This window comes from Amphiprion ocellaris, chromosome 8 (genome assembly GCF_022539595.1).
Source record: "Amphiprion ocellaris isolate individual 3 ecotype Okinawa chromosome 8, ASM2253959v1, whole genome shotgun sequence".
NCBI classification, from domain to species: domain Eukaryota; kingdom Metazoa; phylum Chordata; class Actinopteri; family Pomacentridae; genus Amphiprion; species Amphiprion ocellaris.
Genome location: NC_072773.1, coordinates 15,051,458 through 15,078,075, shown reverse-complemented (window position 1 = coordinate 15,078,075; position 26,618 = coordinate 15,051,458). Strand labels below are relative to the sequence as shown.

General features: G+C 39.1%; 1 protein-coding gene across 1 annotated transcript in view; it reads left to right on the top strand.

The window, feature by feature from the left end:
- The window catches only part of LOC111581131 (copine-9-like), a 107,834-nt gene that overhangs the window by 77,459 nt on the left and 3,757 nt on the right, over positions 1 to 26,618 (top strand). Inside the window, exons 15-19 of the mRNA XM_055013264.1 lie at positions 2,788 to 2,969; positions 6,177 to 6,304; positions 10,513 to 10,615; positions 13,490 to 13,547; positions 18,805 to 18,878. Of these exons, the coding sequence (XP_054869239.1) occupies positions 2,788 to 2,969; positions 6,177 to 6,304; positions 10,513 to 10,615; positions 13,490 to 13,547; positions 18,805 to 18,878 (545 nt within the window). The remainder of the gene's footprint in view (positions 1 to 2,787; positions 2,970 to 6,176; positions 6,305 to 10,512; positions 10,616 to 13,489; positions 13,548 to 18,804; positions 18,879 to 26,618) is intronic.

Below are 26,618 nucleotides of genomic sequence, written 5' to 3'. Positions count from 1 at the left end.
ATGTGAAGGGGATACGTTGGGATTTGTAATGTGGGGGGCCTATGTGGTCTCAGGATCGCCATGCAACACTGGCTGGAAAAATATTTCTACATATAAAGGACTACATTTGAATCAAAATCTATGTATGGATGTTGAAGCGCAAGTCTGTAAAGCCATTTGCTTTCAGTGTGGCGATGTTCAAACGACAATAAAATCTTTCTAAAAGGGCTCTCTCCTGCATCAAATACAAGAATGGTGGTGATAGGCTGCATCTAAGGGAGAAGAGAATACTAATAGGAAGAATATGCATGGACTGGTTTTTTAAATGATTAAATTAACAGGGAGTTTTAACATTATACACAGACATTAGTGGTGTTAAAACTTGGAAATTGTGAAAGTCACTTGTATTGCCTGATGTTCTCCTCAAATTGTAGTAGTTGTCTCAACAGTTTAATTTCGACTTGAGCTAACTAGCATTTTTCAAGCAAGCCTATTTCCTGTTCAGTAATGGTTAGTAAAAAGTGGCACGTGTTGTTAAAGCAGAATAAACAAAATAAGGTCTTTATGTTAGTTTCTGACATGTTTCTCCCCCTACTTTACCTTCAACATATCCTCCACTTGTACTGTCTGACTAACAAAAGAGGCTTTGATCTACAAGGTGGCTTTTTGTGGAAACTATTGACAGCATGGAATTGATGTTGGCTTGACTATCGGAGTGGGAATTCTAAGTCTCAGTCCACCATTTTGGTCCAGACTGAAATGACAATTTTTTGATGGATTGCCAAGAAATTTTATACAGCCATTCATGTCCGTCCGAGGATGGATGCTGATGAGCTCTAGCTTTTCTGCCAGGACCAGTAAAAGGTCAAAATTTTTGGTAAGCCTTCATACTGAACAGATTAAAAGTCACGGCAGAGATTAAAAACCTAATGAGTTTGAGATCCTTTTCTTCTTTCTTTCTTTCTTTGGTCGTCTTAGCAAGTGTTGGGTTGAGTTTCTCTAAAATCTGCTAAACACATTAATGATTGATTGTAATAACTTGAGTGACCCTCTGGTGAAACACCAAAAAATATGACAAACTGAAATTCCATCTAGCACAATCATTAGGTTAAAAGCCTAAATTCTTACAAAGCTAATGACATCACCATTTGTGTTTTGTGCTATAAGCAAACATGCTGACAAGCTCAGAGGATGACCATGGTATAAACATAATAAGATACACAAAACTATCAAGATACACAATATTTCCAATACACTGTGAAGCATTGCTTTGACCTAAATGCTTACAACAGCATGTTAGTTTAATAGCAAGCTTAAGAGCTTTGAGTCACATAGGATGTTTTCTCCTGCTTCCAGTCTTTGTGCTAAATTAATCTAATCACCTCCCTGCTATATAGTGGTAATGATCTTCTCATATAACTCAGCAAGAAAGCATATTATCATATTTTGTCTCGAAATCTGAAGCTTTTTTTTGTCTTTTCTATAAAAACATTTTCTATCAGCTTATGTTTAGGTTCTACGGCCCAGGCAAGTCTTGTAAATCCTCTGATATTTGAACACCCTTTCATTTTAACAGTGCAGCGTGGAGTTCCACTGTAACTGATTGGGTCCACTCATATGTTCAGTTTTTTTTCCAGGCAAAATATAACCAAGCTTAGGTGCCCAATGCAAAATTCTACCAGTGGAAGAAAAAAATCCGCTTGAGCTGTTGGTGGAGGTGCAAATAAGCTGCAATTATCAAAGCACACGGCTCACAGTAGTATGCTTGACTTTTACCATGCAAAATCTATTTTTTTTTTTTTTTTTTTTTTTTTTTGGTTAGTGTTTAATGCACCTTCACTCCACTTTAATAGCATGTGCTCCAGTTATATCACTAACTGTGTTCTTATAACTGTTGTTTTCTCTGTGTGATAGTTTTACTTTTTAGTACAGATTGGGAAGATTTTTGAAAATGTACCTCTTTGTTGTAAAAAGCACTTGTCCCTTTTCCTCTCTATAATGTTGTGTGACCCTGCATTTTCCATGGCTGGTACACTTGAACTTTTGATGTTGAGTACACCACTCATTTGCATAGATTGTTACATTGACATTCTTATTTTCACATGATGGAAAGTGTAGTCACCCGTGCAAGGTGCACAGGATATGCTGAATGTGTTTGGTATTTTCATGGCCAGAGGCGCTCAGTACACCTGCGGCGTGGTTGGAAGCTCGATGGGATTAGGGGGAATACATTATCAGTGGGTGTGTTGGAAGCAGGCGTCTTTCGTGGTTAATCAAATCAGCCACCTCCCTTTCATCCCTTTTAAAAGCAGGGCACTCCTTTCAGAAGAGAGAGTTCAAACCTTCTTAAAACAAGGGGAGAACAGCGAGCTGGCATTCAGTCACATTTGGCTAATCTTACATGTGTGCATTTAGTGTAGTGCTGGCACCACTGCAGCAACTGTAGCAGGCATTAACAGGATTACATCAACTGATAACTCCACAGAGAAAATCTTTGATTTTGCAGGAGATAAGGTATCCTGTCTCTTTTCTGCAACTATCAGATCTTACAGTTACAGCCACATTTCTTCACATAATTTATCTCATCCTCTGCCTGTCCCTACTGGAATTAAAAATTCAAATGCTGCATGCTACCTTGGGGAAACCTCAAAAAAAGGAATGGAACAAATTACATTTTTCTTGGCATTGATCATCTCTTGGTATTCCTCTGGTGATATAGTGTTCCTTTTGTTTCACAGAAAAAAAAATGATAAAAGAGGGAGATATATTATCATTCCTTTCATTGTATTGTGCGTGTCTTCTTTTAAGGTAACCCGTCCCAGCCCACCTCCCTCCACTATATGAGTCCCTACCAGATGAATGCATATGCCATGGCCCTGAAAGCAGTGGGAGAGATTATCCAGGACTACGACAGTGACAAGCTCTTTCCTGCCTATGGCTTTGGAGCTAAGCTGCCCCCTGACGGCAAAATCTCCCACGCATTCCCACTGGTACGACACGCACACATGAACACAAGCAGTTTTCACATACAAGGCACGTTTGCACTGTTCACCCGTAGCAGGGTGTGGCTTGGACCAGGAGATGTAGCTGCGACAACAGCTGGTTGCACAAGTTGAGAAGTCATCCGCTCATCTGCCAGCCAGCAGGAATCTCCCAGCACCTGCTCCACTTCCTCCTCGCGCCCACCTAAAGGATGCAGGCAAACAGTCTGAAATTGCTGGATGCTAAGCAGAAGTGTAGCCAAGAGTCTACCTGTGCTTTGGAACAGATTTCTAAACCAACTTGTACAAAGGTGCCCCACCAGACAGGACAACTGAGGCAGGAAACATGATACAGTTAGAAAACGCAGAATGTTTAATTTCTTCAAACATTTTTAGAAAGCAAAGTAAATCAATGTACTAATTTAATCAGGTGTTTCCTGTGCATACACTACTTATCAAAAGTTTGGGGTCACTTAGAAATGTCCTTATTTTTGAAAGACAAGCATTTTTTTCAATGAAGATAACATTAAATTAATCAGAAATACAGTCTAGACATTGTTAATGTGGTAAATGACTATTCTAGCTGGAAACAGCTGATTTTTAATGGAATATCTACATAGAGGTACAGAGGAACATTTCCAGCAACCATCACTCCTGTGTTCTAATGCTACATTGTGTTAGCTAATCATGTTGAAAGTCTAATTGATGATTAGAAAACCCTTGTGCAGTTATGTTAGCACATGCATAAGAGTGTGAGTTTTTATGGAAAACATGAAATTGTCTGGGTGACCCCCAAACTTTTGAACAGTAGTGTACATCCAGTAGTCTTACTGGTTACAAAGAAACATAAACCTACCCAGGTTGTCTTTTAGTTTTCTGAGTTAACTAAACCAAACAACCACAGTTAGGCTAGGCTGTCCATGAAGCTGGTTATCAACTCATTAAGGCAACCCATTTTTTTGAAAATGTTCACATTAAAGGGTTGACACTGGCACCAGGTGACCATATTCAAAAAATGCACAGAAGTCACATATTCCTCATATGTACAACAAACTTTATTCCTGAAATATGTGGGGTTTCCAAAACTATGAAAACTGTCCAGTTGTGCTGCTGCAGCCAAAACCAGAAAGGAAAGCTACCAAAACAGTACAGACTGTGTGAACATGAATTAATAATCTTATCAGTGCCATTGCACCATATAAAGCATAATCTGATTAATGTAACAACTGTAAAGACGTTGCTTCGATGTAAGTTTCTCATTCAAGTTTGTATCACAGAATTACATATGCAGTCCCTTCATGCTAGTCACAAAAAAGACAATATATAACCCCGTAGCCTTAATAAAATGTAACTATTTTCATGGTAATGTGCAGGATGAATTCAATAATCTCACATTCAATCTTATTGCTATAGTGCGCAAGGACAGTTTTAGTTTTGTTCTTTCAGCTGTGTTAAATGGTTTGGGGAGCAAGTAAAGAACAAATGCAAAAACGTCATTCAGAGCAATGAGTATGCTTACTGCACATCTGTTGAAGGATTATATCGCTCTACAAAGGCCTCATACAAAACAACCAAATGGCTTTGAAACCGCTCGGAGCTCTCAAAACCTCCTCAGAAACCCTCCACTCTGTGCACTGAGCTCCACAGAATTTTCTCGGAATTGTGATGACATCTGCCAGTAAAACTAATTGATCAGTAGGCAGTGTTTTTACATGTGGTGATCTGTTATCTGGAACATAACCTGGAAACTGGACAGGTCACCATCACAGGGCTACATATACAGACAAACAATCACACTTGCATTTACACCTATGGACAATTTAAAATTACCAATTAACTTCAGCATGTTTGTGGACTGTGGGAGGAAGGCAGAGTATACAGAGAAAACCCAGACATGCACAGGGAGAACATGCAAACTCCATGCAGAAAGATTGATACCTGAGCTTCCATCTTAGTGACTGAGGTTATGAGAGGCCATTGATCGGGTCTTTCAAGATGAGGAAGCAGAAAGTGATTTGGGAGAGGATGTGTCGGAGCAGGAAGACAACATGGAGGAAAATCTGATTACAGCTCCTCTGATGAAGAGGACTCTGAGGGAGAGGAGCAGGGAGCAAGGGAGACATTTATGTCGACGAACAGGACAACCAGCTGCTCCTCACTTCCACATCAGGTTGCAGCAGGATGGCAGCAGAAAATGTCATTGAAATGACTCCAGGACTCACCAGACAGGCACACTTCCTAAGCCATTTCTTGTTTCAGTAAAACATATTTAAATCATTATGGCAGTTCTGTTTTCATGTCTTTGGTAAAATAAGTAGTATAAAATCTGAAAAATAGTGTCCCTTTGCTCTCTGAAACATGAAATAGTGATATGCGGTTTATGCATTGTAAATAGTTCAAAGTTTGCTACAGACTCTTGCTATGAGGGAATTTTTGACCCCCATCAAAACTGACCTGAATTTAACTGTGAAAGCTTAGAATATGAACAGTATTTAATGGTTAAGTGACAAGCTTCTCTGAAAGAAATAATTAAGGGAAAGACATCCTACTCTGCCAAGGCTGTTCAGTCGTATGATCTCCGACGGATGAAATCTTTAAAATATTTGTGGTCCGCAGCTTTCAATTTTAGTAGGATCGCAATCATGTGATTATCAGCAGGCAGCTGACACAGTCTTCACTTGTAGTCATAGTTACAGTGATGCCGTGTATCTCGCAATGATGCAGAAATCTTTAACAAATCCGTGGATCCAGACTTTAAACCACATCACTGCCAAAATCTAATCACTTGGTCCTTGTGTCATTTCTGACCTTCCCTGAAAATTTCATCCAGATCCGTTATTCCGTTTTTGAGTAATGCTGCTAACAGACAAACAGCCAGACAGACAAACCAACATGACTCCGCCATGTTCCTTGGCCGAGTAATGAATCCTTGTCAGCACCACTTTGAGCTCACCCTGCTCCTTACGCCCTCCACTTGTTCTTTTTTACAACCGACTGTATGACAAAGACCTTATTTGCCTGTACGCAGTGTGTCAGATAATGGTAAATTAATAGCAGACAGATTAGATTTTATCATAATCTGATAGAAGAATATTTAAGATATATTTAACGGTATTACAAAATGCAGTTTAGTGCCCTGGATGGATTGATGTTTATTGCACTGCCCTCATTATTACACCAATGGAATGTACGTCATGACTGTGCTGTCTGCTGCAGGGTGGTGACGGAGATAATCCAAACTGTGTGGGCATAGAGGGAGTCCTGGAGGCCTATTTCCAGAGCCTGAGGACGGTGCAGCTGTACGGACCCACCAACTTCGCACCAGTCATCAACAAAGTGGCAAAGTAAGTTTCAAAGTGCATGTGTGTTCATGTTAGCGATGTATAATTACACATCCTAGATAAATTTGGCTGCTTGTCACCCAAACCTGAGAGATTTCTGTTGATTTTGTATTTATATGCACTGATTATTTATAGGCCTTGTTAGTGACATGACTCATAAGCAGCTTCTCCACCAGATTAGAGATTTAGAGATTTATTTATGACACATTAGCAGTGGGGGGCAAGTCAAAATATGCAGGATTAGGGAGGTTACAGAAAATAATATTTGAGGAACATTTATTCAGTTATTTTAGGGAAAGGGTGGATTTTGATTTAGAGATTTTAAGGTAAGTCTCTGTTGAAACCTTCTCATTGGGAACTGGCAAAATACAGTGTAAGTGTCAATCAACAACTTCTTGCTGAATTGTTGTCACATGACTGTTGGTCACATCTGAGTCACCCATCTTGGTTATACTGAGGCGGGTAGAAGTTTTTAGTTTTTTTAGAATCGCATGCAAACAATTTATTCCTAGTGAAATTCTAAAGAAGGCAAATAGAATAAAATGATTGTGATGAACTGATTGAATTTGACTAATTGTCCTGACAGAGCAGTACCCAATTAGATAAATGGTGTGATTTTTGAGATTTTTTAAAAATAACATGCCCTTCAAACCTCTTCAGGTCAGAAGAAAGCTTGCTAATCTGATGTGTCCTGCATAAACAGCAGATTGTGTGTAGAGGTTTATGGGGTTACCTTGTAGCAGCCTGGTGTCATTTACACACAGTTTAATGAATCTAAACACAGTGGACGTTTGTACATAATGGAACTGGGTTCTGGCACAGCACTTCTCAAAGAGAAGGGTGCTAATTTATTGTCAACATTCATCAACATCAAGTTTTGAGGCTGATTTAAACACATGTATTGGTTGTGGGGTGCTTAATTAATCCATTTACATTTTAAACATTACAGTTTGGGTCTGTTTTTGTACTTGATCTTTATTAATAAAGTCACCAATTGTACAGCAGATTAATGTTCCACATGCATTTTCCACCAAAGTGTAAGTCAAGACAAGGAGACGACATTTCTTGGAGGTGTAAATAGTTTCAAAAACCTGGCAAATTAATGTTAGAGAGGTGTTTGATTCAATTAGGTGAGTGTTGAGTGATCTCCCATGGCAGGCATTGCAGAACATTAAAAGCAAGTAATTACTCCGCCAAGGAGCGCAGCAGAGTTATGTGATGATTGGCATATGTGAATCCTTCCTTCCTTCCTTCTGTGCACATTACTCAAAAACGGACTAATAGATTTAGATGAAATTTTCAGAGAGGGTCAGAAAAGACACAAGGACCACATGATTAGATTTTGGCAGTGATGCGGCTTACAGTCTGGATCCACGGATTTGTTAAGGATTTCTCATTGAGATAGCGGCACGGCCTCTGATAGCAGCACAGCATCACTGTAACTATGACAACAAGTAAACGCTATCTCAGCTGCCTGTCTCAGTCTTTGTTTTAGAGCTTGTTCAGCTTGTTTAGTTAGTGTACGGATAGGAACTCATGCAGTTGAAATATTTCAAATTCTTTTCTTATCTTTGATTTAACCCCTAAAACCTGATGTCTGTGTATCAGAATTGGTTCCTGAAGTGTGTTACTATTAAAACTCCAGAAATCTAAAACTGTGTTTTTGAGACTTTCATCATGTGTTCACCAGAACACATCCATATTTTAAAATACCCACATCGGCATTCCACAAGGGTTCATTCTTGGTCCCTTACTGTTCAGCCTTTTCATTAATGACCTGCCATTAAACTGCTCTGCTGCAACATGTCAGCTTTATGCAGATAATGCAGTTATATATACGGCCACCAAGACACCAGCACAGGCTGTGGATGTCCTCTCTTCACGTATGGTTCAAGTGGCTTGTTCAAAATCGCCTCATATTAAACCTGGAAAAAACAGTGTCTATGTGTTTCTCCGTTAAGAAATCAAACCAACAATATTTTAAAGATAATATACAGAATCAAGAAATTAGTTCAGTGACAGAATTCAAGTATCTTGGAGTTGTATTAGACCCTCAACTTAAATTTAATCTCCATGTAAAAAAGATTTCAAAAACATTTTTAAAAAACCTGAACTGCTTTAACTTAATCAGAAATTATATTCCTAACCATGCAGCCCTACTGCTGTTTTTGTTGGTGTTGTTGGTCTTCTTTGTCTGCTTTTACTGAAAAGCCCAACCAGGAACAGGCGTTGAAAATTAGCTTAATGCTTTACACTCTATATGCAATGCATCAGATGTTTTCTATGCTAATTGCATGGTCCCTGATCAGATAAATAAATAAATAACCTCAGTGCACTCCAACCGTAATGCTGACTGCTTATTTTCCTCGCCATGTGTCCTCTACTGCTTATCCTGTTGGTGCTGCCCTGAACGATCAGCCTGTGTTTGACACCACTTTGTCAGGTGTCAGAAGCCATTGCAGTAGCACAGAGATCAGATCATCTTTTGGCAGTGGGTCACGTGTTATTTCACGGCCATGTATATTAAGGATGGCAGGTTAATAAAAAGGATACATTCCAGTCATTTTCTAATAAAGATGAAGGCATCTCCTCTCGTCCTGCCTACCGCCTGTTAAAATGAAAATAAGAACTCACTAAGGAAACTGCTGATAACGCACACACAGACTCATGCCAGCTTTGTGCTACAATCCCATTTATAAGATGTCACACAGAAACACTGACTCACAATCATCTGACTCACAAATCAATACTGCATGCAGCCAGGTAGAACACGGAAGTCACTGTTGTTGGAATCTGCCTCCTCACAAGAAATACACAAGCAGCAGCTGAAGGAGACAGGCTCACACACACACCCATGCACACACACCTACATGCTGAGACACTCATCTGGCATCATACTATGGAGTCAGAGCCGATATTTTTCAATGCGGATACATTTGTTTGTTTTTCTTCTCGAGCCTGATGCTGTTAAAGGAAAGAAGCGAGGCTGCGGTTTTTTGTTCTCAGGCAGGGTTTTTTGCTGCTTGTTATTTTTGAAGGGTCTCTCTGTTGCTCAAGGTTGCAGTTTTAGTTTGTTTGGTGTTGAAGCTCGAGTAGGTATTGTGTGAAGGAGGATCAAATCAACTTTCTAATGTAGTATGTTGGAAATACAAAAAACATACTTTTTTCATTGTTTGGATCCCAGGGTGTACCAAGGAAGTCTTATTCCAAACCAAAGGTTACATACTGAACAGTTCTGGAGGACTACAGACACTGTGACGCCCCTAGTTCTTTTTTTTTTCTCCCTTTTTTCTTTTTTTTTTGTCTTTTTTCTTTCTTTTTCTTTTTTCTTTTTCTTTTCCTCTTTTTTTCTCAAAAAAAGAGAAAAAGAGACGAAAAAAGAAAGAAAAAAGAGAGAAAAGAAAGGAAAAAGAAGAAAAGAGAGAAAAGAGAAGAAAGAGAAAGAAAGAAGAAAAAAGAAAGAAAAGAAAAAAGGAAGAAAAGAAAAAAGAAGAAAAGAAAAAAGAAAAAGAAAAGAAGAGAAGAAAAAAGAGGAAGAGAAAGAAAAAAGAAAGAAAAGAAGAAGAAAAGAAAGAAAAAAAAGAAAAAAAAAGAGGAGAACGCCCCTAGTTCTAAACGTGTACTTCTGTTCGCAATCTGTATTTATTGATTTGATTTACTTTTGTTCCTTCCTTTTTCAAAATTTTACTTGTAATCCCACCAATTAAAATAATTAGTCGATAGGCTCATTGACCTTGGATAAAATATCAATAAAGTGTCTGTGAAATTTCTTTTTTCCTCATTTGGAATTTTGTGTATCTTTTTTTTCTATTTCAACAGCAATTATGTATCCAGTCTGCTTCAAACTTAGCAGCTTTGGCAGAGTACTGTGATCTCTGAGTGCTTTTCTTGTTTCAATTTTTTTGTGCTGTTTTTGTATGCCTAAATATGAAACAATACTGTTTACAGCCTCAAACTGCACAATAATATCATTAATAATCCTGTTGTGTTTGTTGTTCATCGAAGCTCTAACTTTGGTCTGTGTGTATATGTGTGTGTGTGTGTGTGTGTGTGTGTGTGTGTGTGTGTGTGTGTGTGTGTGTGTGTGTGTGTGTGTGTGTGTGTGTGTGTGTGTGTGTGTGTGTGTGTGTGTGTGTGTGTGTGTGTGTGTGTGTGTGTGTGTGTGTGTGTGTGTGTGTGTGTGTGTGTGTGTGTGTGTTCGTGTTCCCCAGCTGTGCAGCAGAGATTACAGATGGCTCCCAGTACTTTGTCCTGTTGATGATCACAGATGGAGTGATATCTGACATGGTCCAGACCAAAGAGGCTGTGGTCAATGTGAGTAAACAAACACACACAAGTGCATGTGGAAAAAAAAACACACACAAGCAGAGACTGATTGATGACAATGTTTTTTTCCCTCAGTTCCACCTGATTCTGATGTGCATATTAGTGTCCTCTTGTCTTCAGTGTGTATGGTGATGGGAAAAATGTCCTTTTTTATTTCCCCATAACTATGTTTTTTATGTGAATGCCTTGGTAGCTCACCTGGTAGAGTGCGTGTACTGAGGCTGAAGCCTTGCTGCAATGACCCAGGTTCGACCGCCATCCCATCTCTTTCCCCCTTTCCTGTTTGTCCTTAGCTGTACATCCAAAAAATGTCCATAAGGCCCTAAAACACAATATTTTGCCCTCTAAAACTCAAACAGTTTCTGTGTTTTTTTGTTTGTTTGTCTGTTGTATGCTTCTGTCACATTTTTCCTCACTATGGGCTAATTTTTCACTGCAATATAAAGTCCTACACCTCTATGAAAACTGGAAGTAGACAGTACACAAAAATATATATTTCATGCAGTTTTACACAGCTATGTGTTACCAGTACTGGGAAAAAGGCAGTTCTACTTATTAGTGATATTTTGCTACTTACATTTTTAATTTGTCTCCACACTTGCCTTCTCTCTGGTCTGTGTAAACACAGTCTGCAGTTCAGTCAAGTTCAATCGAAAAGACTCTGCTAAGTCACTGAAAGCTTCACAGTTGCACCCAAAAAAAGCACAGAATGGAAATCACAGATGAACAGTTCGAGCACCATCGAAAAAGTTGAATATCTGAAGATTGATTCTGTTTTTCTCTGATTAATAGTGTCATTCTGGCTAGTTTTTTTTTTTTCAAAAAGATAATATGCCTCTACAACCTGTTGGAAAGTTTTGGGGTTTAGAGAGTTAAAATAATGATTTATGTTGTTTGGATAAAAACAGCTCAGTGTCTCCCATCAGTTTGCATTCAATGATAAAAACCACCTCTCAGTAAATTTGGAAAACCACAATACAGCTTAAATTCCTTTCTTATTTTCTGGGATTCAAGTCCATGACAGAGAAAGACATCATTTTTATTTTTGTTAATGCTAATATTGTTTTCAGAGGTCAGTAGTTTCAATAATCTGTCAAATTAATGTTTGAGAAGTGTCTGATCCAGTTACGTCAGTTCTGAGCGAATTCTTGCAGCAGACAGTGTAGAATATTAAAAGCAACTTATTGTCTGCATCCTAATAATAAAAAAACTTTGCTGATGTCTGAGATAATTTAATAGTAGAGTCACTAAGGGCACTAATGCTACCTCCTTGGTGGTTTCGATTGCATTTAAATCAAATCCTTAAATCAAATCTCTTAGGTCAAGACGTTTCCTAAAATGGATTAATAAATCACCTAGTAAATTATTTGGGTTGCCAGAACAAATAGAAAATGAATTATCATCATTTACTGATTTAAGCACAGAGGCATCATTTTCACTCCTCATAGAAACCACTACGCTCAACACTCCCGCCATGTCCGGTTGCCAAGCAGCTCCTATTGTTAAGACATCTTCTGATAAGCATCACAAGATAGAGCTGGCTAGATATGATAGATAGACTGGATAAACAGAGATCCGGAGAGAAAAAAGGAGTGGGATAAAATAAATATTTATTGCAGGCTTGAGGAGATGGGATACTGAGCCAGGATAAAGCAGGGCAGAGAGGATGGCTGAATGCTGAAGAACAGGCGGAGGGAAAACTGGACCTGAGCTGTGTGGACCTTTTCAATTTGTAATGAGAGGGCCCAAAGCATAAATAAATAAATTTTTAAAAAAACACCCCACAAACAGAATTTTAAACAGTCATTTTCTCACATTTTTCTCATCATTTTCTTATCATTTTAACTTAAATGCTCCTTGAAACTACATTTTTGCAACTGCTGGCGCCATTACAGTGTTGTGTTAAATTCTACTGATAAACTGTAGCTTTGATACTAGTCTGTTTTTTCTCCAGGTACACTCTGTTTGATTTTTTTTTTGGTTTGTTTTTGGCAAGGAGAGATAAAGGTAATGCTGAGACGTGCCAACAAACCTCTGAGCGGAGTGTGTTACATCAGGTTACAGGCATTGCCTAACATTATATAAAGATGTTTACCAAGTTTGCATTTAATTACATTTTTGCACAAACTTTATAGAATAGATCTAAGGATCTAATCCAGGGGTGTCAAACTCATCTTAGTTCAGGGGTCGCATATGATCCAATTTCATCTCAACTGGGCCGGACCAGTAAACTCACAGCATAAAAACCTATAAATAACCACAACTCCAAATATTTTCTTTTGTTTTCGTGCAAAAAAAAGTACACTCTTAAAATGTGAACTCTTTTTAAAAAACATTATGAAAAATCTCAAATTTCTTAAGAAAAATAAATGCAATTTTAACAATATTATGCCTCAGTTTATCATTTCCACATTACAACTTTCAGATCACTGTGTATCTACAAGAGGCACAACACATTTAGGCACTGATATCTGGAACTAAACAATATAGTATTTTACTTTATGATCAAAACAACTTGTCAAGATTAAGAAATTATTTTAAATTGTCATTCATTTACACATCTGTGTACCAAGCCACACAAACTATAGTGGGAACTACAAAGAAAGAAGGTTAAGTTATCCCACTCCATTGTAAATGTATTAAATTTATACATAAAAACTGCATACAAGATTTGATAGTACAGTAGACAAATTCAAAATAACAGTTACTTTTATTGAAAAACTGCAGTTAATGTCTCTATAATTTTTCCTCTTTTTAAAGTCATCCCACAGGCTGGATTGGACCCTCTGGCATGCCAGTTTTGGCCCACGGGCCGTATGTTTGACACCCCTGGTCTAATCTTTCATTCTGTCTTCTAAACAGGCAGCATCACTCCCTCTGTCCATCATCATCGTAGGTGTTGGGCCTGCTGAGTTTGACGGTGAGTGTACCTTAACTTTTTATGTTAACATGAGTAAACTTGGCGGATGAGGAGGGTCTTGGTGACATTTTGCTTAACTTTTCTATCTTCACCAGGGTCACAGTAAGGGCTGCTCTATCCACCAGTTTCTGTTTTTTTATTTTTATTTTTTATGTGCATTTTTTATTTGTGCAATAAACACTCACAATGGAATTGATTAAAATGTGGTCATTTTGCAGAAAAGCTTTTACGCTTTGCCGAGGTTGTAAATTAGCTTGTCAGTGGGCTGACCTCACAGCCAAGTGGTGAGGCTCCAAACCACATAGAGGAAAAAGTCATCAGGAGCTGAGTCCGGTTTGACTCCTGGCCAGGTGGACACTTGTTACATGTTATTCCCTGCCCACTTTCCAAACATTGCCTTTCTGTCTGTACTGCAAATTAAACTGAGCAAAATGCAACAAACTACCAGTGTGTCATGTCTACATATCCTGAAGCTTCTGCTCTACTGGGGAGATGGAAAATGCCAACCTAACAAGGCAACAGTGTGGCACAGCATCAAAGCAGTACAATTCAGACAATTAAAACCAAACCAACATAAGTGCCATGTTTCCATTATGTTTTTATAATTCCTTTCCACCATTGGAGCTTTGATTGGTTCTCTCGGTTATGCTATTTCAAGGTGTCCTCTTCTGCAATGCTTTATAAAAATATTGTAAATTCTAGTGGGTACATACAGAGTCGTACTTCTGTTTGACTGTTTAAGAAAACATTACATTTTAAAAGCCATCACCTGTCAGAGTTTGTCACTTGTAGAAGCTATTTTGTACTGCAGCTGTGCAGACTGAATGAGGAACTATAAAATGAGGCATTGTGGCTGAAAGAATCTTAACAAATGATGTGTTGTCAACTTTGTCCTAGAGCTCTGGCTGGATTAAACTGTGGAGGGAGGGAGGGAGGGAGAGAGAGAGAGGGAGAGAGAGAGAGACGTTTGGAGTCACTTAGACATGTCCGTAATTTTGACTGAAAAGCAGTTTTTTTTCAATGAGATAACATTCATTGAATCAGAAATCCAGGCTAGACATTGTAAATGTGGTAAATGACTATTGTAGCTGGAAACAGCTGATTGATTGATTTTTAATGGAAAGTCTACATAGGGGTACAGAAGAACATTTCCAGCAACCATCACTCCTGTGTCCTAATGCTACATTCTGTTAGCTAATGGTGTTGAAAGGCTAATTGATGATTAGAAAACCCTTGTGCAGCTACTGTATGTTAGCACATGAATAAAAGTGTGAGTTTTCATGGAACACATCAAGTTATCTGGGTGACCCCAACTTTTCAACGGTAGTGTATATATATATATATATATATATATATATATATATATATATATATATATATATATATATATATATAGTGTATGTATATATATATATATATATATCCAGCTGAATGATTCATTTGTACAAATACATCTTGAATCTGATTTTTTGTCTGTCATTCCACCAAATAGCACATCATTGTTGAGGTGGTAACCTTTTTTCTTTTGCAACTCTGATTTTCACTGGCTCTTATTTTCAAATGGCCAAAAGTTTTGCAGATGCAGTATTTTTACACGGCAAAAGGAAAAAAAAATTTACTTTCCTTGTGCTACAAATCATGTGAACACAACTATTCTGTCAACTTTTTCAGCATGATGATTATCCATGAACAGATCAGAAAGCACCATGCTTTTGCAAGATATACAGTACATGAATATTTATATTTACTTCACCAACGAATACAGTGGAGTTATGTGATAATCGGAGTTGGTTTGTCTGTCTGGCTGTTTGTCTGTTAACAACTTTACTCAAAAATGGATTTGGATGAAATTTGCAGGGAAGCTCAGAAATGACACAAGGACCACCTGATTAGATTTTGGCAGTGATGCAGCTTATAGTCTGGATCAACACAGATTTGTTAAGGATTTCTGCATCATTGCAAGATAGCGGCATGGCATCACTGTAACTATGACAACAAGTGAACGCTACGTCAGCTGCCTGCTGATGATCACATGATTGAGATCCACCTATGAATTGACCGCTGCAGACCACAAATTTTTTGTGCTCTCTGAGTGCTATAATTATAGATTGATACTTGGCATTTTATACTTTTTAATATTTTCTTTTAGTAGGTGATCATTTAGCACCACACGTTCAATTACATTGATAGTACTTCAGAATTTGTAATAATTTTTGAAACAGTAGGTTATTGTTTTCCAAGTTGGAGGTTTCTCATTTTTTACCAGGTTTAAAACCAGGTTTTAAAGCTTGAAATGACAACTCCCATTGTCAGAATCTGTTGAATTGTATGTAGGTATTTAATCAAGCTAATTAATCAAATCTTTCTAAACTAATTAATCCTCTGATCAGGAAAGCCTCGTGAAATGAAACATGTTTTTTTCAAGAGTGTCCTAGCTAAGCTATAGGCAGCTGTTTTTGGGATCCTCAGCCTGGCCTTTGACTGCCTGTCGATGGAACCCCTGTTGCTATGCAACATCATTTAAGGCAAGTTTAAAATGTCAAGTGATGAAATCACATTCTAAGTAGAGTCATATAGACATGGGCAGAACTCATATACAATTACACAAACGATTAAATCCCAAAGAGCAAACCTAAATGGCACTCTACAGCAGTCTAGGAGCTGTTTAATGATGAAAAATGATGCCTTTCATTTGGTCCAGAACCAGAGTCTCAGGTCCTCAGTAATTGTTACATATTAAGATGTCACTTAAATTTGTCATATAGTGATGGTTGCACTGAAGACTTTGTGATGGAAATAATGTAAAACCGCAAAAGTGAAGCTTCACATTATAATTACAACTGTCAGAAACACACTGTGAGAATACGGTAAGGTTTCAGGCTGTGAAAAATACATTTGAAAAGTTCTTTATTACAGACGCTGTAACCCTGACAACTACTACAGATGAATGGGTTTATAGTTGTTGATTTAGATATCATGTACAGTATTTGTTGCAATGGATGCATTGGAGAGGAACATGATTGTACTTGGACTGCAGATGTATGGATCACAGATTGTTGTGCTACACCACTGCTTCTGCTGATGTTTTCATGGTTTCTGGTACAGACACTTCTGTTGTCCAACTATATCTGAAGGGATAATTGTCTGTGTGTCTGTTCTTCCATTGTGCTGACAACACTTCATTCGATCTGCTTCAAACTTGGCAGGTGTGTTGCTGGGGACCAGAGGAAGTGCAGTGTCAGGTCTGAAGCTGATTGGATAAGCAGTGGCCATTTTGGGGATATTTTTGTGCTCGTCAGCCTTTGACTACCTGTCGACTGAGTCCCTGTTACTTGGCAACATGATGAAAAGCAAATTTATGATTTGCGTTCTTAGAAAGAGCCATTGTTACAGTGGCATATGTACAATTGTATCAAGTATTTAATCCAAAAATATACCTTTTAATGCATTTCCCCACAAAAAAAGTCAATAAGAGCCTTGGAGGGTACCAGATTCTTTAAAAATATTTCACTATTTCAGTTTTAAGCGTTAATCATATACAACCTTAGTATGTGTTTTATGGTGTGTACATGCTGTGGGGTGGAGGCGGTCTATATATGTTTGATCATGTCATCTACTTATATTTAGAAACTTATATGTATTTGTCTTTTTTATTTACTGTTGTGCCTAAAGCCCAGGGAGTACAGATGTAAGTTATCTAATATATAAATCTAATATGATGCCTCTCCTGGAAGTTATTTCTTTTTTATTTGGTTTTTACTTCACTATTTGTCACAGACCGCACACAAAAACATTAAAATATACGTACAGAGTTTGTACTGAATTATACAACAGAAGGCATCTATTTAGTTTAAGGCTAGTTAATGTGTCTCACTCAAACGCATCGTATCTTCATGAAAATACTGAAAGCTTTCTCCACGTCTTCAAAGGATCCAGGTATCAACTGTACCATCACCAGTGATCAAATTGTAAACAAGTTAGATTAAATTCAACAGCCTTGACTTCACAAAGGCACAAACGTGATGTTTTTAAATGAGAGGCAACATTCAACCTTGAACTTGAGTTTTATCCGACTTGATGGGAGCCCTAACAGGAAACCTCCACAGCAGCTGGATCATAACTGTTTCTTCATGTGCACCAGTATCCTGCTCCCTTTCCTGGGAGAGCTGAAAGTCAATGAAGTCAAGTGTGCAGGCATCTTACAGGCCACAGATCAATGAAAGACTTTCCAGTGGGACCGTTTGTGTGTGAGTGTGTGTGTGCAGTGTGTTACTGCTCTGCAGAGTGTGACGACTCAGCGTCTCATCATTGTGCTGGATGCCCCATCATTTTCTACGTGTTTAAGCAATCGAATATTCGGATTGGCGGTGAAAGCACTCAGGCGTGTTTGGAGGTCGCAAGGTCAAAGTGGCTTAGTAATACCTCAGTGTGTCTGTGTCTACCCCTAATGCCAGGCCTAATTGCCTTCATTTGTGATCTTTTTTGAGTGTGCATAATACATTTTTGAACATGTCTCTGGGTTTTCTTAGGCTCTTTACAAGTTGCTTTGTTAGATTTGTCTTCTAATATTTACTCCGCCAAGGAACGCGGCAGAGTTATGTGATGATCGGCGTAGGTTTGTCTGTCCGTCTGTTATTCTGTCTGTGTGCAACATTACCCAAAAATTGGATTTGGATGAAATTTTTTGCAATGCTACTACAATTCGACCACTGCAGACTTATCGATACTTATCTGTTGGAATCTGTTGTCGTGATTTCTGATCATCAATAACTAATAAACAAATGCTGCATTTCTAAAAAAAAAAAAAACCTTGCATTTCTGACAATGCCATATGGGGGAATGAACAACTTTAGTGGAGTACTACGCTCTCTAAGTGCTTTTCTTGTCCAGATGTAAGATATGCACAACTGTGCAGGTGTTATTTTTGATATCTTTAACCAGGTATGTGTTTGAAACAAATATCTCTTTCTATATTTGAATTGTCTGAAAGCGCTTCAGCCATTTGAACTCTCATCAGAATCATTTTCTTTTTCTGACTTGTGTGATTGTGCATAGTTTTTGCTTGGCGAATTACATTTTTGGTGCATAAAGCATTTTAAACCTTCCCTGCTGAGTGTTTGTTCTTAGTCCCCATGCTGTGTTCGGCTTCAGCAATTATGCAGTGGAAATACAAAGGGAAATCTTGCACCTTCTTTATATTCTCCCCCAGTGGTTCTATTATTGAGTCACATCCCCTCTGTCGTTTCTCTCCTTTTAGCTATGGAGGAGCTGGATGGAGATGAGGTGAGAGTATCCTCCAGAGGACGTCTTGCTGAGAGAGACATTGTTCAGGTACTCCTCATAATTCCATTTAACTTAGCAGGTCAGACTTGAGCGTATTTCTGTCAACAACACCAGCATGGGGGATAATTCCCCGGAGGAGGATGGTTGAAATACATAATATATACTCAAACACTCACCGGGGACTGCCTCGTACAGTATACAGTGTTTATCTGTGGTGCACCACAGAGCAGGCTCACATTAAAATCTTGCCCAAGTATGCTGTACTGTGATTCTGGTTTCACTTATTCACACAACTGCAACATCCACTGCTCCACTGTAAAATCAGCAAACAGTTCATCTTGAATCTGAAACTGCCATATGGGGGAATGAACAACCTTAGTGGAGTACTGCACTCATGAACAGCTAATAGGTTCTTCCATGAACTCTCTGAACTCCAAGCAGTTTCTGGGCGTTTTTGCTCCTGTCACATTTTTACTCACTGTGGGCTCATGTTTCAGTGCAGTATGAAATCCTGCACCTCTATGGAAACACTACGATGAACAGAAGTAGATAGAACTCAGAACTGTCCTTTGTGCAGTTTAACAGCCTACTGTCTTTACCATGTAAGCACGGGTTGCAGTTCAGCCGAGTCGTCCCTTAATTTTGGTTAGTTAACTGTTGGTCACAGCTGAGTCACTAAACACGATTGCTGCAAATGGTTAATTTTTGGCAAAATTTTGATGAGGCATTTAAAATGAAGTTATGATGAAATATTACAATATTTAATTGAGATTTGTTTTTTTGCCATTGGAAATCACTTTAAAAACATAGTTGTGGTATAATTTTTAATAGAATCATTTGAGGAAACATTTCAACGATATCAAGGTAGTAAACTGCACTTTTCGTACACACATGGACAAAATTGTTGGTACCCCTCGGTTAATGAAAGAAAAACCCACAATGGTTAGAGAAATTATTTGAATCTGACAAAAGGAATAATAAATAAAAAGTTTATGAAAATTAACCAATGAAAATCAGACATTGCTTTTGAACCGCGGTTCAAGAGAATTACTTTAAAAAATAAACTCTTGAAACAGGCCTGAACAAAAATGATGGTACCCCTAGAAAAGACTGAAAATAATGTGACCATAGGGACATGTTCAATCAAGGTGTGTCCTCTAATTAGCATCATAGGTGTCTACAAACTTGTAATCAGTCAGTCGGCCTATTTATAGGGTTACAAGTAGTCACTGTGCTGTTTGGTGACATGGTGTGTACCACACTAAACATGGACCAGAGGAAGCAAAGGAGAGAGTTGTCTCAGGAGATTAGAAAGAAAATTATAGACAAGCATGTTAAAGGTAAAGGCTATAAGACCATCTCCAAGCAGCTTGATGTTCCTGTGACTACAGTTGCACATATTATTCAGAAATTTAAGATCCATGGGACTGTAGCCAACCTCCCTGGACGTGGCCACAGGAGGAAAATTGATGACAAATGGAAGAGACGGATAATACAAATGGTAACAAAAGAGCCCAGAACAACCTCTAAAGACATTAAAGGTGAACTCCAAGGTCAAGGTACATCAGTGTCAGATTGAACCATCCGTCGTTGTTTGAGCCAAAGTGGACTTCATGGGAGACGACCAAGGAGGACACCATTGTTGAAAACAAATCCTAAAAAAGCCAGACTGGAATTTGCCAAACTGCATGTTGACAAACCACAAAGCTTCTGGGAGAATGTCCTATGGACAGACCAGACAAAACTGGAACTTTTTGGCAAGACACATCAGCTCTATGTTCACAGATGCAAAAATGAAGCATATCAAGAAAAGAACACTGTCCCTACTGTGAAACATGGAGGAGGCTCTGTTATGTTCTGGGGCTGCTTTGCTGCATCTGGTACAGGGTGTCTTGAATCTGTGCAGGGTACAATGAAATCTCATGACTATCAAGGTATTCTAGAGAGAAATGTGCTGCCCAGTGTCAGAAAGCTTGGTCTCAGTCGCAGGTCATGGGTCTTGCAACAGGATAATGATCCAAAACACACAGCTAAAAACAGCCAAGAATGGCTAAGAGGAAAATATTGGACTATTCTGAAGTGGCCTTCTATGAGCCCTGATCTAAATCTTATTGAACATCTGTGGAAGGAGCTGAAACATGCCGTCTGGAGAAGGAACCCTTCAAACCTGAGACAACTGGAGCAGTCTGTTCATGAGGAGTGGACCAGAATACCTGCTGAGAGGTGCAGAAGTCTCACTGACTGTTACAGAAATGGTTTGATTGCAGTGATTGCCTCAAAAGGTTGTGCAACAAAATATTAAGTTAAGGTTACCATCATTTTTGTCCAGGCCTGTTTCATGAGTTTATTTTTTAAATAATTCTGTTGAACCACGGTTCAAAAGCAATGTCTGATTTTCATTGGTTAATTTTCCTAGAATTTTTATTTATTATTACTTTTGTCAGATTCAAATTATTTCTGTGACCATTGTGGGTTTTTCTTTCATTAACCGAGGGCTACCAACAATTTTGTCCACGTGTGTATTACAGCCAACAGATGTCACAACTGGACTATACATTTATAAGAAAAATTCTTTATACTGCTGCTTGCAAGATTTTTCTTGGACCTGAAAAAAAGAACATGTTCCCGTTATTCTCTGGGCCTGTTCTGACAGTTGCAGCGCATTTATTTTTATCCCAAAGAGGGTCTGAGTATTTGTTGTGGTCAGCAGCAGTAGGCTGCCTGTTGTTTTTTTAATTTTATTTCTGGTTCATTCAATTATGGTATTTTGTGGACACACAGTATGAATACAAAAATATAAAAGGAAAGCAGAGGAATTTTTTACCCATAAGCAACAATGTGCATCTCTCCTTTACATCATAAACAGAGCATATTTCAATGTTCCATAATGCTTAGCCTTGGGATGGTTGAGATGTTCAAAGTCACTTACATATTCAGTGGGTTGTCGAGGTATACATGTGAATTACTTGCCTTGATAAGATAAATAGATAAATATCAGAGCTCGGTAAGTGGTTGACTTGTCTCCTATAGCAACACGAAGGAGCTCCTTCAGGTTTCCGCTGACAGCCAATCAGTAGCTAACACATTTGCTGGCTTTGACATACACTGATCAGCCACAACATTATGACCACTGACAACTGAAGTGAATAACATCGATCATCTTGTTATAATACAATGTTCTGCTGAGAAACCTTAAGTCCTGATATTCATGTGGATGTTGACATGTACCACCCACCTAAACATTGCAGGTCAAGCAACCCTCTAACTCCTCACATGGCAACAGCAGTCCTTGATGCCAGATGTCACCCTCAGCAGGACAATGCACCTCGACACATCACAAAAACTGCTCAGGAGTGACCCTGGGAACACGACAGAGCTAAGGTGTTCACCCAGGTTCCACATTCCCCAGATCCAGATCTTATTGAGCATCTGTGGGATGGTGCCAGGATAAGCCTGATCTAGGTAGGTTCCATCCTGCAACCCACAGGACCCACAGAATTCACTGCCACCATCCAGGTGCTCCAGAACATCCCCAGAGGTCCTGTGTTCATGAACCACTGGGTCTGAGGAGTTTCAGCAGCATAACAGGGAGTAACACAATATAAAGAAGGTGGTCATAATGTTATGCCTGATCGATGCAGATGTCCACTCCTCTGTCTTCTCAATAGTCCTATTTTGACATTTCTACACCCTGTTAGCAAAAAGGCAATGTTATTATCAAGACAAGCAGCAACTGATTTTTGAAACCAGCAGATCAAATCAGAATCATAGAAGGTAAAAATCGCAATTCTTGCACAAATTAAGTCCCCTTTTTCACCTCTACTGTTGTCCAGTGTAGAGTCAGACACTTTTCTGCCGTTGTACGTTTGCTAATGATGGTGATTTCATCATTATTCACATACAAGAGGATGTACACATAGTCCATAGGTTTACAAAATTTTGTATTTTCGAAGTTTGTCTTTGCCATCTAAAAAAATAAATAAATAAAAAATACTTATTCTAACGTTAGGGAATAAAAAGTGAGAATGTTTTGCATCTTGTTTGTGGCACCGTCAGTCAGGCTGTCTCTTCTGGGTTTTGGAAAGTCAGACTGAAGAAGGCATTTTAAGATGTTGCTTCGTACTCTCTGAATTGTGACATCATTTTTCACCATGTTTTCCTTTCAGATTGTATCTCCCAACATTTATTTTAATATCTAACTAATAGTTCTATTGTGGGTCTTTGATGACTTAATTATCAGCCTGTATTGTATTATTCCTAAAATTGTAATTGTACAAACTTCGAAGTACTTCTATAGCCAGAAAAATAGAAAAGTTTTTATTGGTTACTGTAAAAAAATAAAAAAATAAAAAAATAGCTAAAAGATACTTTATTATCATTTCTAAACCCAAAAAGAGAGAGCAGTTCTTTCTGAAAGTCTTTAGCAGTAAGTTTTATAAAGAGCAGGCAGCAACTCTGAGGGCTGATAAAAGCACATCTGGCAACAGTTATTTTAAAGAGCCTTTTAAAGATATGAGAACATAAATAGGAAGCAAATACAATGTTCCCTGATAACAATGTACTATTGAATTTTAGTAGTGGGGAAACCTGGGCAGTCAGCTGGCAGAGCACAACGTATGATGATAAAGGAGGGCTTACAATGATAAATGTATGGTGTGCAGAGGTCAGTATTTAAGACTGCAGAAATGTACTTTATCAAATTGGCAATGGCTGTTTATCGTACACATAAAAAAGTATTTAGTTGAAATTTTAACAATAATGACATATTTTAAGGCCCAAAGTAAAGCCAGTTCAGCTCATATTCCGACACTTCTGATAGTCAACAGAGGAAAAATGAACAGATTTGTAAATGTGACCCCACACCGGGTTAATAGCTGAATAATTAATGCGTTGGTGCTAAAGCTGTATTGACATTGCTATCAGGTTTTCACAGTGCTGTCCCTTCAATTTGTTTCACTGACAGCAGTAATCACATTTGCATGCACACAGTAATGCTTTGATTGTATTTAAACTTATTAAAGCAGTAATTCAATCAGGATGTTTACACTAGCTGGGAGAAAGCAAAAAAAAAAGTTCACTCACTTAACATTTCATGCTTTCTTCTTATTAATTCGATATGATGCCCTCGCTGCCTCAGCATTGGCTCTTTTCCTCCTACCATAAATTTGAGTCATATTACTCAGTTTGCTCTTTCGCTGTAAAGGGATGGAAAGTTGCTGTATGATGTAGGAAGTGTGAATTGAATGATACTGAATGAGCTTTTCTGGAGTGTTAAATGTTCATAACAGGATGGTTTGGAAAGTGTTTAATGAACCTCAAAATGCTGTACATGAGTCATTCCCTAGCAAAAAAAACTAGCCACATTAATCATGACAGTGCTCTCTGTCTGTAATTTTAACTTTGATGCACAGTGGGACACAACTGAAATCATCATGTGATATAAACTGCAACTGATGAGAATATTTCTGAGAGGATTCACCGTGAGAAGGACAGAAGTGTCCCTCATGGTCACAGTGGTCCTTAGTTAAAGCTCCAGGGGCAAGGGCAGCTTTAAAATCCATCACTGATGCAGCTTAGCACCTTTCTTCCTTGATATCCTTATTTCCAGCACTCCTACCTCTCATGCACCAGGTACAAAATAGCACATGGCAATTGTACAAAATGCAAGTCATACATTTTCTACAGACAAATGAAGCCAAAAATGTTACAGATTCCATCCAGACATCCACCCATCCACTCATCTATCTTCTTCCATTTATGAGTGGTTGGGCCATGGAGGCAGCAGAAGAAACTGGTCATTCCAGATGTCCATCTCCCCAGCCACACCCGCTTCTTTCCACTTCTTCCTGGGGGATAGCGAGGTGTTCCCAGGCCAGATGAGATACATAATCACTCCAGCAAGCTCTGGGTCCACCCTGTGGTCTCCTCCCTGCTGGACATGGTTGGAAAACCTGTAAAGGACGTCTTCCAGGAGACATCTGAATTAGATGTCCCAACCAACTCAACAGACAGTTGAGTTGGTTTCAACGAGAAGGAGGAGCAGCTCTACTCCAAGATCATTCTGGATGTCAAAGCTTCTCACTTTATCTCTAATAGTGTGTGTCCACAGAATCCGTCAGTTTACCACTTTCCACTTATTGCCTATGTGGAACACCCCGCACTGCATTCAGGTAGCGTCGCGTTTCAAGTCTTGCATGCTAGCAGCCTGCAACTCATTTGCATAATGTAGGCTAGACCTCAACTTTATGCAAATGAGGCACATCAAGCGGCAGTCTGACACCTCACAAAACTTTCATAAAACCTCTAAAGTAGCCATTGTTGAACTACACCGAGGACATATACAGCAACTGTGTAGCTTATTTCTCTATTTAGATGTTTTCAGAAATACTTTTCACTGAACTGTTTTCATCATAAAAGAGAACGTCAACTGAGCCGCCATGTTGGTCAGAAGCCTCTGCTTGGTGGGTGGTCACTTGCGGGCCACTAGGTAGTCACATGACAGCTCTTGAGCTTCAGCGGGCCACTACGTGGTCACATGACAGCCTTTCAGACTTTTCGTCTGGTAGATGCATCGGACCAACATGACGGCTCGGCCACAAACTTTCTGTTTTATTTGGAAAACACTTCAGCGAAAAGTATTTCTGAAAGCATTTGAGGGGAGAAATAAGCTGTGTAGTTGGTGAATCTGTCCTCGTTTTAGTTCACTGACAGCTAGTTTAGACGTTTGACAAAAGTTTCGCAATGCGTCGGACTTCTGCACGCCGCACTGAATTTGCACAAAGTAGAAGTCAAGTCTACTTTATGCAAATGAACTGCTGTCCAATCTAGGGACACGTAGCGGATCGCAGCTCCAAACGCACCGCAACTGGACCAACATGCAATGTGGTGCGTTTCATATAGACAATGAATGGGATGCAGAAAATTGCCACATCTAGTGGACACGTACCTTAAGACTGAGCCCAGCCACCCTATGGAGGAAGCTTATTTCAGTCGTTTGCACCCACAGTCTCATTCTTTTGGTCACTAACCACAGCTCATGACCATAGCTGAGGGTTAGAATGTTAATGGACTGGTGAATCGACAGCTTTGCCTCCTGGCTTAGCTCCCTCTTCACCACAATGGTCTGGTACGTCCGCATCACTGGTGATGCTACAACAAGCCGCCTGTTCATCTACCCATTTTCCTATCACTCATGAACAAGATCCTGAGATATTTAAACTCCTTTGCCTGGGGCAGTACCTCTCTTCCAACTTGGAGGGAGTAATCCATTGGTTTCTGGCAGAGAACTATGGCCTTGGACTTGGAGATGCTGACTCCCATCCCAGGCACTTCACACTTGACTGCAAACCTCATCAGTGCGTGCTGAAGGTCATGGTCTGATGTAGCCAACCAAACCACATCATTTACAAAAAAGCAGAAACATAATCCTGAGTTCCCCAAACCAGACACTCTCCTCACTCTGGCTGTATCTTGAGATCACGTCCTTGAACACCACAGACAGGATTGAAGACAAGCGATGGCCCAGGTTGAACCATACACCCATAGGAAACATGTTTGACTTTGTGCCAAGGATGCCAACACAGCTCTCGCAGTGGTTGTATGAGGCTACTCTAAAGCAGGGGTCACTACCTGGTGGACCATGGCCCAGATCCGGACCCAGACGCCATCTTATACGGACCCGGACCTGTAATCAGTAAATTGTAACAGGATTTTAAATTTGACAGGTCACTTCTATATTTTACTGGTGCAGCTTTTCCAGTGTTTACGGCGTTGGTTAACAGCTCAAGA